This window comes from Crocodylus porosus, unplaced genomic scaffold (genome assembly GCF_001723895.1).
Source record: "Crocodylus porosus isolate Cpor-Errol unplaced genomic scaffold, CroPor_comp1, whole genome shotgun sequence".
NCBI classification, from domain to species: domain Eukaryota; kingdom Metazoa; phylum Chordata; order Crocodylia; family Crocodylidae; genus Crocodylus; species Crocodylus porosus.
The window spans coordinates 116,537,057-116,551,722 of NW_017728943.1; the positions used below are offsets into that span (position 1 = coordinate 116,537,057).

Consider the following 14,666-nt stretch of genomic DNA (forward strand, 5'->3'; position numbering starts at 1 on the left):
ACGGTGGAGAACCTTGCATTTTTCGGTGTTAAACACCATCAGGTTCTCATCTGCCCATTTGCTGAGCCTGTCCAGGTCAGCCTGGATCACTTGCCTGTCTTCTGGCGTGGATGCTTTGCCCCAAAGTTTGGTGTCATTGGTGAACTTGGCCAGTCGGCTTCTGACTCCAATGTCCACATCATTAATGAAGATGTTGAATAGTGTATTTCAGCTTGTAGAATGTCAGATAACAGGGATTTTACTGTATACTTCTCTCTTTCTCACACACACACATTTGACCTTGCCTACAAGGCTTCTTAGCTCAAGCATGACTGTTACTATATTCCCTTTTTCCCCACCACCTCTCCACTAATTTACTTTGGCAGTTTTGCTTCCTACTATAATAACTTACCACACTCCTCCTCTTCCTCTTCATTTTCTATAAAGGAAATTTCCATTTGAAATAGAGAGGAGCCCATGGGAAGGTTTTCTTTGGTGCACAATTCCCCCAGTGTTGGGGGTTCAGTAGTTGTCCAACCACTTTGTCTGGGACACATCACTAAAATAAATTTCAGAGCCTTGCTGCCATTCAGCTTGCCCACGAGAACCTACCTCATGATACAAAACTTACAAGCCTCCAGAATAGGGGCACAAAAACCCCTTCAGTAAATGTTCAGTAAAGTGACATTATGATTTCTTTTCTGTCCAGGGGGCTTTAGGAAGGGGCCTTAGCATCAAATTCTTCTTTTCTTGAATCTAATATTTTGTTCTACTTTTCCTGTTCTGGGAGTCAGTGACTTTTGAAGCTACTTCCTGCAGAGGTCTTCAGAGATGTAGACACATGCAGTTTGTCAATTCATGTAGTCCACTTGCTTAGTGACTCGCTTACTGGGAGAAAAAATTCAGGACACAATGGATTTTACCAGTCTCTTGAGTTGGAATTATTCTCAATTCAATTTATTATTAAGGATTCTGGCTAAAAGCCTTGCTCCTAGGAAGTATTCTATGGCACTTACAAGTCTGATTAGCATAGTTGTCTTAATACAGTGTTATAGGAAAATTAGCTTGTCAGATACTGTCTGCCAATTTGATACCAATTTTTCATGTCTAGTTTCTGAGAATGTGTGGAGATCCCCAAGGCTCAGCCCCAGAATTTGGGATGGTCAGTCACTTTCCCTTTGCTGAACTGGCATTTCATGCTCAGACTGAAGTTCAGTCAGTGTTAGGCTTAGAGATAAGATCCATAAACCTTGATCTACTCAATCTGGACCTCTGCCAAGAGAAGTTGACAGTATTTTATTTTTTGGGGAACTATCCAGGCAAGGGGATTAAATCCCTTTGAGCTAACCAGAAAATAAAGATTCGGGAGATGCACAGTTCTCTAACTTGTGTTGAATTCTGTTGGCTGCATTTATTTCTTCTGGGACTGGCCTCTATTTTTATACCTGTCATCACATGTATTAAAAAGGGGCCACATAAATCATTAAACATCTGAATTCTTGTTTAGATTGCCAGTATTCTCTGGAAGAAGAGTAATTTCATTACTCAATATACAGAGCTAAAAAAAATAACACCACAGATAATCTTTAATTTTACAGCCCCTCTATGTCTCATTCAAATTTTGAAATGATTAATTAAGTGGATCCAAAATGTAGCAGGATACAGCTTCTTCTGTGTGGGGCACAATATATGCTGAATGCCATATGCTAAGTGACACAGATGATTCATGTCTAGTTTTAGCCCTTCCTGGATACTGGTAAATCAGAGAGGATCTGCAGATGGTCCTCCAACTCCTTGGGCCAGGGGAGATCATTAACTTTGGAGTAAGGAAGACACCTCAAACTGAGAAGGATTCCTCTTGTCCAGAGGGGGTGCTTATTATATTGCCTTCTGGATCCAGATTAGTTGCCAGTCTTAAGATATGTGGAGTTAATGTTAATGCGGTTTTGTTCCTCTGCTGTTGTAAAAACCTTAACCTTAATCTTAACCAAAGCCTGTTCTGTAAGCACATATCCTTGATGTAGGGAAACTATACCTGTTGGTCAAGTAATGGTGGTGTTTGCTGCAGTATTCTTGATAATGGTGGTTATGTGAAATCTATGGATAAATTGTCATTGATTTTTATTTTTTATACAGCTATTGATAGGCAATGTAAACCTTGCAGGTGACCGAACAAACAGAAAGCAAATAGAAGGGTTAACAATGATAATGAATGCAGGAAAGGCAAATATAGCCATTTGCCTTTTACTTCAGAGGGTTTTTATTTATTTATTTATTTTTACTTTTTTATTTCAGGTTATCCTACAGCTTTTAATGTACACTAATTAAAAAAACCCCAAAACAACCCCTCCCCCCAACCCTCCCTACAGTGTCTTTGGCTGTTCTGTTTTTGCACCATATGCTCATCTTAGCCAGAATTTATCCAATTAGGCTTTGGGAGGTCTTGTAATACAATATTTGAATTATTTTATATAGTTAAAATGTTTTGCTCAAAGGTAGGCTTATTTACCTCTCTGGAAAGCATGCTTGGCAGAGTCATGCCAAAATTATAGCAGGTCAGGACACCTGCTGTATTTACAAACGGTGAGCTGCACACTTGCATGCCTAAGTTCTGCAAAAGGAATGCATTTAGAGTTGCCCTTTGAGGTGAGACTCTTCCGTACATGTTATTTTTTCTCTACAGTCTCTTTGATCTTTGACAGAGATTTCTCTTTTTTCAGAATGGAGGCTGTAGACAAGTGGAAATAAAAGCAAGATATTTCTGATAAGCTTGCTGTGTTTCCACATTTGTTAAATCATATGTTACTCATGTGCCACTTTGTTACAGTTCTTGTAAGAACAGGAGTAATGGTGCTAATACAAATAAACATTCACTGAAGCAAGGGTTGGAACCACTGTGTCCTGTCTCCCAGGGGAGTATTTTAACCACAATGGCAGAGCATCAGCCTTGCTCTCACTCTTGCTCTCTTGCCCCTTTCTGCCTCACTCCCTCCTGCAACAGCTCCAAATAGATGGATTGAGGAAGACATACCTTAGATGTCAAGCATAACTGTGTGCTTGAGATACTCATTTGGGAGACAGGAGATTCAAGCTCATATCTAATTTAGGGCAAGGAACTGAACCAAGATTCCCCCCTTCACAATGATTACCTAACCACTAGACCAGGCCTATCCAACTGGGGGCCTGTGAGCTGCGTGCAGACCCTGAGGGGTTCATTTGCAGGCCCTGGGCTCCCTGTCTAGATGCTGCTGTCGTCATCACTCTTCTGGTGCTGCCACCAGTGTCTCTAGGTTGCCTCTCCTGCCTCCAGCATCTGATTCTTGCTGCCTGCCTCGGGATGGGGTGGGTCTGAGGGAGACCATGGCCAGGGAGCTCAGGGGGACCCCCAGACTCTGTACAGTTTGGTGTGGAGGTGTTGATCTGGTGCAGTGTGGGGGTGTGAGGCCTACAGCTGGGGTGCCCATGGCTTCTGTCCACTGAGAAGTTGGATAGCTCTGTACTAGGTTGGGTCTTTTTGGGTAAAGTTACACACTACACTTATGCCATACTAAAGGTACTTAAAACATGAGCATCCACACATTAAAGCTTGTTAACTCAGGCTAAGTGCACCCCCTGCAAAAAGCATCGCCATCGCTGCCAGCAGTGCCTGTGGGCAGTTGCTGCTTGCCACCCTTCTTTACTGTTGACACTGCCAGCGGCGTCCCCAATCACTGTTGGCTGCTGCTGCTGCTGCCTGCGGTGTTTGCAAGTGGTTGCTGACTGCTGGTTGGTACTTGCCAAACCCCCGCTGCCCCACCACTGTGGCCACCTGTGGGAGCTTGACACTCGCCACCACCACTCTTCCAGCACTGACAGTGCTGCCACCACCTGCAGGAGCTCACCATGCCCCCCCAGCCTCCAGGGGCACGCGGCATTCATGCCAAGTGCCCTCTGATCATCTCAGTTATGTCACTTTAGGCAAGGCTTAACCCTGGGCCATACTAACTAGCTCATGTTGGGCAACTTTGGTCTGCCCCAGGGAGGTAAAACAAGAAATTTGCAGTCCTCCAGCATCTCAGGATGCACTGCTCCCAGACCACACTTGCCTTCCATCCCCTGATCCAGAGCTGGGATAGACCTCATGTGTTCTGGCACTTAGCCACACCCCTACTCGCTAGTTCTTCAGTGGCGAGTCAGAGCTGTCTGGGCAAGAAACAGTATTAACCCTCAACGTGTGACTGTGGACAGCATTTTCTAACTTTAACACTGCTTAACTATTGACAGATTTAGTACAGTCTAAGTGTGATGTGGAATTAGACAGACTCAATTTAGCTCAGCTGGTTAGGACTCTCACCTAGGAAGGGAGGAACCGCTCTCTTCTCTAATAAATCTTTGTTAGTTTATGGCAACTGGAGCAGGATGTTTAGGAAGGGCTGAGAAGTCTATCCCCGCCCCACTCCCTCCTCCTTCCTCTTGCTTCACACCACCATTGAATATATTAGCTTGGTGGTTAGGCCACTCTTTGGGAGGCAATAGACTTAGGTTAAATTTTCCTCTGGTTCACTTACATCTTGGGGAGTGTTGGTATTCCTGGGCTGCTGGATAAGAAATGGATACTTTCAGTTTCATGACATGAAAAATATAAATCCAGACATGAAAAATATAAATCCAGATGAAGTGATCGAGAATATTTGGGCTGAATTTTCATCTAGGTTTGAAATAATGTAAATGTCCTTTTTTGGGTGAATTTTCTATCCTCCCCCCACTTTTCCCTTAAAAGTCTAAAAAAAAGTCCATCTCCATTAAAATTTGTTGCTGATTGCAATAATTTTACCTGTTCTTCCCTCCTCCTAGAATTTGCAGAAATATTGATGCTGTTCTAAAATTAAAACATTCACTTGTAGAAAACAAAATCCCTTAATGATACTGCTGGATCAAAACTAGCAATATAGCCATCTTGTGAAAAATCAATAAACTTGCTAAAGTTTTCATCCAAAGTTTAGATGAGAAGTTTGTTTTTTTTAAGTGTTTGAGGGAAAAAGATGAAATGGCTTGGGGACTTTTCTTTCCTTTTTTTTTAATATAATTTATCAGCAGATGGTTTTCACTTGAAATATTTTTGTCGTCTTTACAAGAATGCATATTTGTAACTAGCAAACATATGGGGAGTAGAATGGCTGAGTTAAAAGGAAGATTTTTGCTAAACTACTTTTCTGCTCATAATATTTGTTAGATTCAACCTCTGTCTGGTCACAGTAGTATACTGAGTTTAGAATGCATGTTTCTTTTACTATCTACACATTTGGGTGCCTAATGAATTCTTCTCTTTCTCCTCCTTCTCCTTCATGATCATTATTATTCCTGCTACTATTACTATTGTATCTATGCCACTCTTCCCAGATAGTTTTCAGTGACATCTCTGTAGGAATAAATAACCCCACCCATTCTAAATGGATTACATTTCCCAAAGGAAAAAGTGGGAGGCTGTGGTAGGGATGTGTGAAATAAAGTATTTCAGGAAAGCATTTTGGTGGAGAATAAAGAAGGTTAATTGGTAAGCGGAGAGAAAAAGAGGAGGCTTTCATGTTTCATAATGGATACTAGAACACTTTCTTTGGAAAACGCTAGGTAGGAGGAATGTCCTTCTGTCAGCCATTAGTCTTCCTTCCTACCACCAGTCTGATTCTCTAAGGCTATCGTCTTCCACTGCCTCTATACACAGACCACCAATTCAAACACCCCTTTATTCTGACTGAATGACTTTATTCCTGCACATGATCTTGATAGTGCTACCAAATTTTTGAGATACACTCACCTTCCCCAAGCCAAAACCCTTTCAACTTAGAAATGCTGCCTTTCCCCGGACTTCTGTAGGTATGACTGCACTCTAGTTGGGAGGTATAAATGCAATATGTGTAGAGATACTGGAGTTAGTGTTAAGCCATGACGGCATGGACTGTACACATGTTCCCAGGACCCTGTGTACTTAGTAGCTGAAAAGATTATATTGCCTGTAATTACAGGGGGCTAGTGTCAGTGACCAAGGCATTCTTTCCCTCCTTGTCTTCCTATAGTACTCAGGTTGACTAGATTACAATTTGCTTGGGTGGATCTGCACATTCTGCAGTTAGACCTCTGGCTACAGTATAGATCTTATTTTTTAGGGAGAAATGGGTTCACAGTCCAGCCAACCTGTCTACAGCTGAGAACCAATTCCATAGTTTTGAACCCTCTCCAACTCAGCATTTCCAGGCTCAGAACAACCTGAATATACAAAGATGCTCCAGATTCACCTAGTTAAGACATTCCTCTGCCACATTTGTTGCTGCACCTGGAAAAATATGAACAGAAATGCCTGGGTATATGGCCTTCCTCATCCTCCTTTGCACTAGCTGTGGTTTTTTTGCAACTAAAATTTTGGGACTTGCTTAGTGATCCTATTTCACCATGCAGGTGCCTGGCCAGACTGCAGCCCTAATGAGCATGTTTCATAGCAAATTTTTACGTAAATGTCAAACACTGCAGTTACGAAGCTGCATGCATGCCATTTGGGTTTGTAAAATGAAATGGGATTTAGTCTGTGCTCTGTTGTTTGATCTGTACTGCAGGGAATGGTGCATTCTTTACTAATATAAGGTAAAATGTAGTGGTATGGGAGCATCAAGTTGCTTTTGCAAATGGGACTCTGGGTCCCAAGTTAGTTAGCCAATTTTAGAACATTTTATCCTGGACCAAAGTCATTGCAAAGATTATGTTGAAGCCCACTGCAGACATAAGTACAAATGGTCTGAGTTAGACAAAAAACTTTTTCATTGACAATAAACTAAATTCCTGCCTCTGTTTTACTGATCATTTTAAAGCTGGGTGTGTCTACAGAGTACAATTAATGTGCATGAGTAAACTCTGAAGTTTACTATTCTGGAGTTTATTGCGGAGGACTGCAGCACATTCAGCTGAGTCAGAGTAGCCCCAGCTGTCAGGGGGCACTGGAGGGTCAGCCTGCCAGTCCAGGGCTGCTCCCTCTGGCTGAACATGCTGTGGAGGGGCTGGTTAGGGCACAAAAGTGTTTCAGCATGGGGCTAGCTGGCAGGCAGCCCCTGCACTGAAGCACCCTTGTGCCCCAGCCAGCCAGGGCAGCATCTCTACATGTGCAGAGTTTTTTACTTCTTGGCAGGATAGTAGTTGTATTTACAAGTACTATTCTGCTGTGGAGTAAATTATTTTATTTCAGCATAATAGGAGCACATGTTTAGATGCACAACGCTTACTGTGCAGCTAATTACTGAGCAGTAAACATCTTGTGTAGATGCACCCTCTGTAGTTCTTATAAACCACCACTTCCAAAAAAAAAGAAAAAAAGAAAGAAATTTCCAGGGAAAGCCTGATGTCACAGTGATTGCTGTTATTTACTCTTTTACCCTTGTTTTCTGAATCACTGTTTGATGCTCCTACTTTAATTTGCTTACATATCTAATGGCATTTCCTCTCTCTTTTTTTTTTTTACTACTGTACGTGATTTCTAAACAGTTTTGAAATTCTTTTCTGTAGCATCTGTCCTCACTTTGATATTATTTCACTAGTAGCTACTTCTAGACAGATCATCCTTTCATGTTTGTTTAGAAACTGTTGGAATTTAGAGCATGTACATCTTTTTCCATTCTACGTTTGGTTTAGAACTGTTGGTAGCCAAGCTGTATGAGTTTTTTAAAAAAAATCTGTTTTAAGTTTTATTTTCAAAATAAAACAAATACTGTATATCAAGAATGATATAGATGTGAAATATTGAGTTTCAGACAGTAACAAGAAGAAAGTGCTAGTTATAGATTTCCCTCAAGTGAGACTACATTTCCACAAATTCTTTCTCATGCATTTGTGCTATTCACTTGAGTAGACTTCTGTCTTCTCTAAAATCTCCATTTCCTGGAGTGATTCTTTAATACCCAAATGCAATGATCTGGTGGCTATATAAATTGCCTTACTGTGCATTAGGCGGATGTGCCCAAAGTTTAGGTGCTTGTAAAAGGCACATGTAGACATGCCCATACTGATAAAAGTACTTCCTGTGATTTTCCTTGAATTGCCTTGATTTTCCTTGCTAGAGACATTTTAGGTACTAAAGGACTATGACCTTTCTAAACCTATACTGAGTTGATAGTTGGTTGATTACTTGAGGTTATTTGGGTTGATGGCTTCAGACTGAGATCTCTTGAAGTCTGCTGCTAGACTACACCTCCCGTAAGGAACTTGATGTTTTACAGCTTCATCTTTCTATAAGGGGAGACTAGTGCATTATAGAAAATGGAGTCTGGCAGGGAATTCTGACCCATACAGAAGAGGGGAGTCAGAGTAGCAGACTAAAATACCCAGGAGGCACCACCACTTCTTTCTGGAGCAGAAATCTTGAAATTTCTCAGGAAAATGTTGAAGATCTTTTTTTTTTTTCATTTTTTGGTGAAAATGCCCATGGACTGGAAAATCTTTGGATCATTTCTACCTCTTTTCAAAAGGCTTTGTATTGCATTAATATCATGCAATTCATATACTACAAGATCCATATTCTTTTAAACTTGGACAATTTTAACTCTTTGGAAAACTATTTTTCTCTCATTATAGAGTTAGATGCTGCAAAAGCGTAAGCCAGAATGCAAACCTAACTCTCTTGTTTGTTACAGCTCTCCCTCTAAGTTTTGGAATTGCATATGGCAGATGATAGCAGAGCTCTTGTAAGTATATTTCAAATTTTGGGAATGACAATCATGGGATAGGGCAGTGTCACTCCTTCTAATGTACTTGTGGAATCCAAAAGACTAAAGAAAATGTTGGTTTTAAAAATGTTTATTGTTTGGGCCAGCTAATGAGATTGTTACAAGCTGATCTAGTTCTGCTTTCTGAAAAAACAAAGGTCTATTGTGATGGGATTCAACTATGAATCCTATTCTGAATCTAATTCTTCTGTGTCTTGTGCATCTGGGAAGTGATTGATTATTTTTTCTAGCACAGGGTTTTCCAAGTAGATTCTGTCTGACACCATCTTGGGGTAGTTATCCAGCTGTCTATCCCTGAAATCAATGCCTCAAAACTTTTTGAACCCCCAGTTGCTTTGTGATTGGTCTAGAGCCCACCTAGAAGTAGGTCCTTGTGGCACTAGTTGGGCACTTCATGGGCAAACAAGGGAACAAAGCAAGAAACAATGACTTGGCAAAGGAATGTCTTAATCATGCACCCATGCTACTCTAAGGAAGCGCAAGAGAGTCACAGATTTATAGAAAACAACAAACTGATTTATACTCAATCACCTTGGCCTACTTGTTTGCTTCTGGTGGTGAACTGTCCTGCTTTGCTTTTAGAAAACATTATTAAAATCCAGGCTCAGGGCATGTCTACACATGCAGTTAATTCAAAACAATAAATGCTGGTGTTTATTGCACCAGAGTTTATTGCTGCTGAGCACGCCATGCTCCCAGGACTGGAGTATGTTGGGCTAGGTTGGAGCAGCACTGGCTGGCAGACAGTCTGTGGGGGGTCAGCTTGCCAGCCCAGGGCTCCTCTGACCTGACTCAATGTGTTGCAGGAGAGGCTGGCTGGGGCATAAGAGTGCTCCCATGCAGGGCTAGCTGGCAGGCAGCCCCCACACTGAAGCACCCTTATGCCCCAGCCAGTTGCATCAGCATCTACATGGATGGCGTTGAGAAGTAACAAACTTCACAGTAGGATAGTACTTGTATTGACAAGTATTAAGCTACTGTGGAGTTTATTAGTTTACTCCAGCCTAATAACACTGCATATATACATGCAAGATGTTTACTGTGGGGCTAATTAGTCTACTCCACAGTAAATGTTTCACATAGACATGCCCTCTGACACCTTTTTATTTGCTCCTGAATTTCTCCTGTGCAATTTCTAGGGTCCAGCTTTACTCAGCTACTGAACAAAACAGTCTGTTTCCTCTGGTTGTAAACCCTTTGATTGTTGTAGACTCATTCAGTTCTGATGGCATGGCCCTTGATTGCTCTCTCAGTGCTTTCCAGATGTAGTCTGTCCTCAGATGTTAATTTCTTGTTACAAAATGAATACTTACAGCCCATGCCAAAACTTATGCTTGGAGGAAAGGTAGAAAATACAGCACAAGGTTTACAAAAAAAAACAAAAAAAAAATGGAATTAATTAGTTGACTCAAAATATCACCTCCCTATTAAGTTCTTGCCTATTGCTTAGGGCAAATAGAGAGAATGTGAATGCTAGACTGAACTTTGTAGTTTCATCAGATTGAAGTTGCAGTTTGCTTTGGATAGTAAGCTAGACAGTAAGCTACCTTTCGGTGTGAATGTCTTCCAGTGGGGCACAGGTCTACTATTGCCAATGGTGAGCATTTGAAACTCGGTAGTGAACCACAAACCACAACCAAAAAAAAATCATTATTGACAATTCAGGGTAAAAACTTGAGTCAATCCCCCAAAATCATAAGTGGCTTAAAAAATATGACATGGAAAAACAAGCCCAACCACAACTGCAAGCTGCACATTTTGGATTTGTTTTGGTAACTTCGGAGTTTTGGGACCTTCTGAGTTGGTGATGTCAAGCAACAGGGAGGACTAGTGATATTTCCTCCTACCTCTCTCCTCCCCACTCCCCCGCTATCTCCCACCTCCCAGCAAACAGAGAGATTCTCACATATAAATAGCATTCTAGGAGCTAGACCTTTAGGAATACTCACATATTGTCAGACTCCTGATCAAATCACAACAGTTGATACTGAAACAACATGAATTGTCATATGGGAGTATGTTATAGACCTTACCTATTCACTTTTGAAGTCACCACTATGCTCCTTGTCAGAAACATTAATTTTACTAGTTGCGGTTATGGATTTTCTAATAATTTGCAGCATTTTCTGATTGTCTTAAAGGATGGCTCCTTATAAAAGATATGCTACTTTAGAAATTAAACTTACAGATCTGTAACTTAAAGCTGTCTCTTTTATTGATCCTTCCTTCCTCTCAGATTTGTTTGAATCTGACAGGGCTGCACCATGAGTGCATCTGCTATGGCCTCAAACTTACAACCTCTGAGCTATCAGTCATGAGCCCTAGTGCCTGTGCCACCCCATGCCCCCTTTTAGTGATGATTCTTGGTGCTTTTTTCCTGAGTGTCTTGGAATGAAAGATTTCCTATTTGAAAAGGGTATACCCTGGATATTTTTTCAAAGAAAAACTTTTCTTTGATTTTTGGAGAGTGATGATATTACTCAAGGGGCAGACAGACATGGCAATTTTTGCCCCTAAAAGCACTTTACAGTCATAACCAAACATAAATACATGACTGCAGGGTGCTTTAAAAGGATCTGATCCCATGACAATCTGAATCCTTATGACAGTTCAAATTAACTCAGTAGCACCTTCAGTAACTTGTGTCTGTACATGTTGGGAGCAGGGCTGGACTGACACAGCTCAGCCCTGCTCCTGGTACTGTCTTCAGAATGGCAGGGAGGAGAGGAAGCAGAGAGAGTTCAGTCTGGGGTGTCTTTGGCCAGTGCCAGAGGGTGCAACAGGTGGTTTGGAGCCCCCCCACAATCTCTGGGGGTTGCCCCACCCTCCATCACCAGATGGATAATGCCCAGAACAAGCTCCCTCTGCTCCCTTTCCTCCCTCCCATTCTGAAAATAGCACCAGGGCTGGGAGGGAGAAGGGACATTACTAGGGGAGACTGGCTTTAGGCTCACAGCTACTCCACACAGCAGCTCAATTCCCTACCTACTGGGACCCAACAGTGAACAACTATTGGGTCTGGGGGATCATTGTAACTCATGGCACTTCCTGCAAAGCACCATGAGTTATGACCAGGAGATGCATTTCTGTCTGCACCGTCAAAGTTGTGTGTGCTTTGTAGCCAGGTAGACCAAAATTTGGAAGGTCCCAGGAGTATGTAACATGTTTATAAGGCAGACTGCAAACTCTGTGGAAAATTAAAAGGTAAAGTTTTAAAATTAAATCAAACATGAAAGTGAGTACTTCACTGAGTGCAGTGTGGGTTTCCCCCTCGCCCCCATAATACTTCTTAGCCTATAAGAATAAAAAAGGGTGTTTTAAAGCTTTGGTAAGCTTTCTCAAAGATAGCTGGAATTCTGTAGCACCATTTTGTGAGTATGGGTGGATTTCACAGCAAATTTCATCCCTGTAGCCCTAGAATGAACTCCTGATCTTTTGTTAGCAACAAATGGAGCATCCCTTAAGCACAGGCATTTTCTTTTTCTTTGTTCCAAATCATAAAAAAACAAAGTAAAAAATAAAGACCTACTGTATTTCTGCTTTAGAGCTGGGTTGTGAAAATAGAACATATTAATAACAGGTTTCATGTTTTTCACCTAAGAGCAACGTACAAGACTTTTTTTGAGAACTTTTTGGAATCATAGAAAATTAGAACCAGAAAGTTATATTAAATGGTGAGGACTATAATCTATATCCAGATCTCACTGTTGAATCTACAACATATGCTCTATTGATTTTTTTGGGGGGGGATCAATAGTAAATGATTCAAAGTGGAGTTTATATCTCATCTGATGAGAGAGAACAGTCCATAATCTATACTATTTTGGTTTATCACAGCAATGAAAGCTATGCATTAGCTGGAGACCTATTTCTTTCTCAAATACTTACACACAGCCACATCCTGCCTCATGTGGCAATCTTGCCATTGCAAAATTTCATTACACTAGGCAGTAATGTCGTAATGGAAATGCATCTTGGTGACAAAACCCAGAGCATGATCTCCACTGCCTACCTTCCTCCTGCAGTGTATTACTTCATTTACTTCTTTGTTCATCCTATTTAAGCAATTGAATAGAAAGTATTGGGTGTAATGATCCTGTCAGATTTTACTTTTTTTCTATGGCATGGATTGGGCACAGTTTTCACTGAAGTAAGAACAAGAGGGATGGTGTGTATGGAAGTGGTGGAACAAAAGGGACTCTCATATAACTAGTCTATTTGATTAATATTTTTCTATTTCTATTTTCATGGAGACAGCCCTGCGTGAGTGGCTGCCAGATCATAGAAAATTGAAAAAACAAACCCCAAACCTGCTGTGGAATATACAATGGGTAGTAGGCAGCTGGGTTTCTTCATTCTTGGCTGCCCATGAATAAATTATGTTGGCCATCCCAAACAGACACCAGTAAAAGCTCCGTGACATACTATCAGGCATTTTGTATGTGTTACCTGAGTTACAGAGAGAATGTTTTAAAAAATATTAAGACTATTTTTGGCCTATGTAGTCAGGTATCTTAGTTACCTTGAATTGCACCACAGTACAGGAAGAGAAAAACTTAAAAATTTTCATAAAGTAGCTTTTCTTTTCCCAACACCTTATGTTACTTAAAATCTAATATTTTGGCAGATTAAAGTAGTCAGAATACAGTAAATTCATTCATAACAGTTTTGCCCTTTATCACGTGGACATCACCTTTGCATTGCAGAAAGCAGTATAGGTTTGCACTTTATAGATCAACAAAGTAGATTATATATAGCACACGTTTTTGGGAGTTGAAGCTCACTTCATCAGATGCTGTGAAAGGACCTACAGAAAGACGAATTATGAGAGAGAAATTAGAAAGGAGGGTGGAAGAAGGTAGGCAGCACTGGGAAAGACAAACAAACAAGGGACCTTGTTACATATTAATTTTAGGCAGCTTCTGGAACTCTTAATACCTGATTGTCCATGAATTAACACCTGAAACTAGTTTTAAGCACACTTTAGGCAGCTTAATGTTATGCCACTCCAGGACAGCTTTATCTTTGATCTGTGTTACCCAGCTTGTGTTTCATTAATGTGTGGCCACTCTTCACAGACAAGATGCCCAAGTTGCAGTCCTCCAGCATCCCAGGATGCAGTATCATCTCCCCAACCCTCCTAAGGGTTGTTCTAAGTGGAGAGCTGTTCAGCTCCCTGAACTCTACTGTCCATGGGCACCAAGTCAACTCCCCCTCTTGCCCCCAGAGGCATGATGTTCCTACCCCATTGGGTGCAAGCCTGTGCGAGCAGTCTGTAGACCATGTGCCAGCGAGCCAAGTCACAGAGCATGAACAAGTCCAGGAGTGGGGTCAAGAGCAGGTGGGGCAGGGAGAACAATGTAGAGGGCTGGATTGGGTTCCCATGAGCTGGGGCTTCATTCCCTGGGCAGGGGCAGTAGCTCCCCAAAAAGTGTCTTTTATCACTGCTTCTACCTCCTAGCTACTTCAGGAAGACAATCAGCAAATTCCATATTTCAATCCCAAATTCCAATTTATTAAGACTTGAGACCTTTAATTTTTTTCTTCTTTATTTCTTTTTCTTTTTAATTTTTTTTTGGTTTTACTTCTTTTTACTTTATCCTTCAGTGGTTGACTTGCTTCATTTTACCACCCTTCCCCCACCCTCGTTTCATTTCCACCTGCCATTTTATTACTCACATCCATCCCATTGCTCCTGTGCCTCTCAGCTTCATGTTCCCGCCCCTACCATTCCAACGCATCTCTCACACCCTACCTAGAGCAGAGATAGAAGCCTGTCCTGGCTCACTAGCCCTACAGTGGCAACTCATAGCTGTGTAAGTGGGGGACAGTCAGAGAAGGTTTTTAGCTTTAAGGTGTGACTCCTCCAAACTTGAGTTAGCACTAATGCTGATTAACATTTAAGCAGCTCAAAGGGCAATCTGTAACAAGGGCCGAGCAATA

The 14,666-nt window shown here is 41.4% G+C and overlaps 1 protein-coding gene across 1 annotated transcript in view; it reads left to right on the top strand.

The window, feature by feature from the left end:
- The window catches only part of IPCEF1 (interaction protein for cytohesin exchange factors 1), a 102,056-nt gene that overhangs the window by 27,973 nt on the left and 59,417 nt on the right, over window positions 1–14,666 (top strand). The window contains exon 2 of the mRNA XM_019550054.1: window positions 8,631–8,681. Within this exon, the coding sequence (XP_019405599.1) occupies window positions 8,658–8,681 (24 nt within the window). The 5' untranslated portion in view covers window positions 8,631–8,657. The remainder of the gene's footprint in view (window positions 1–8,630; window positions 8,682–14,666) is intronic.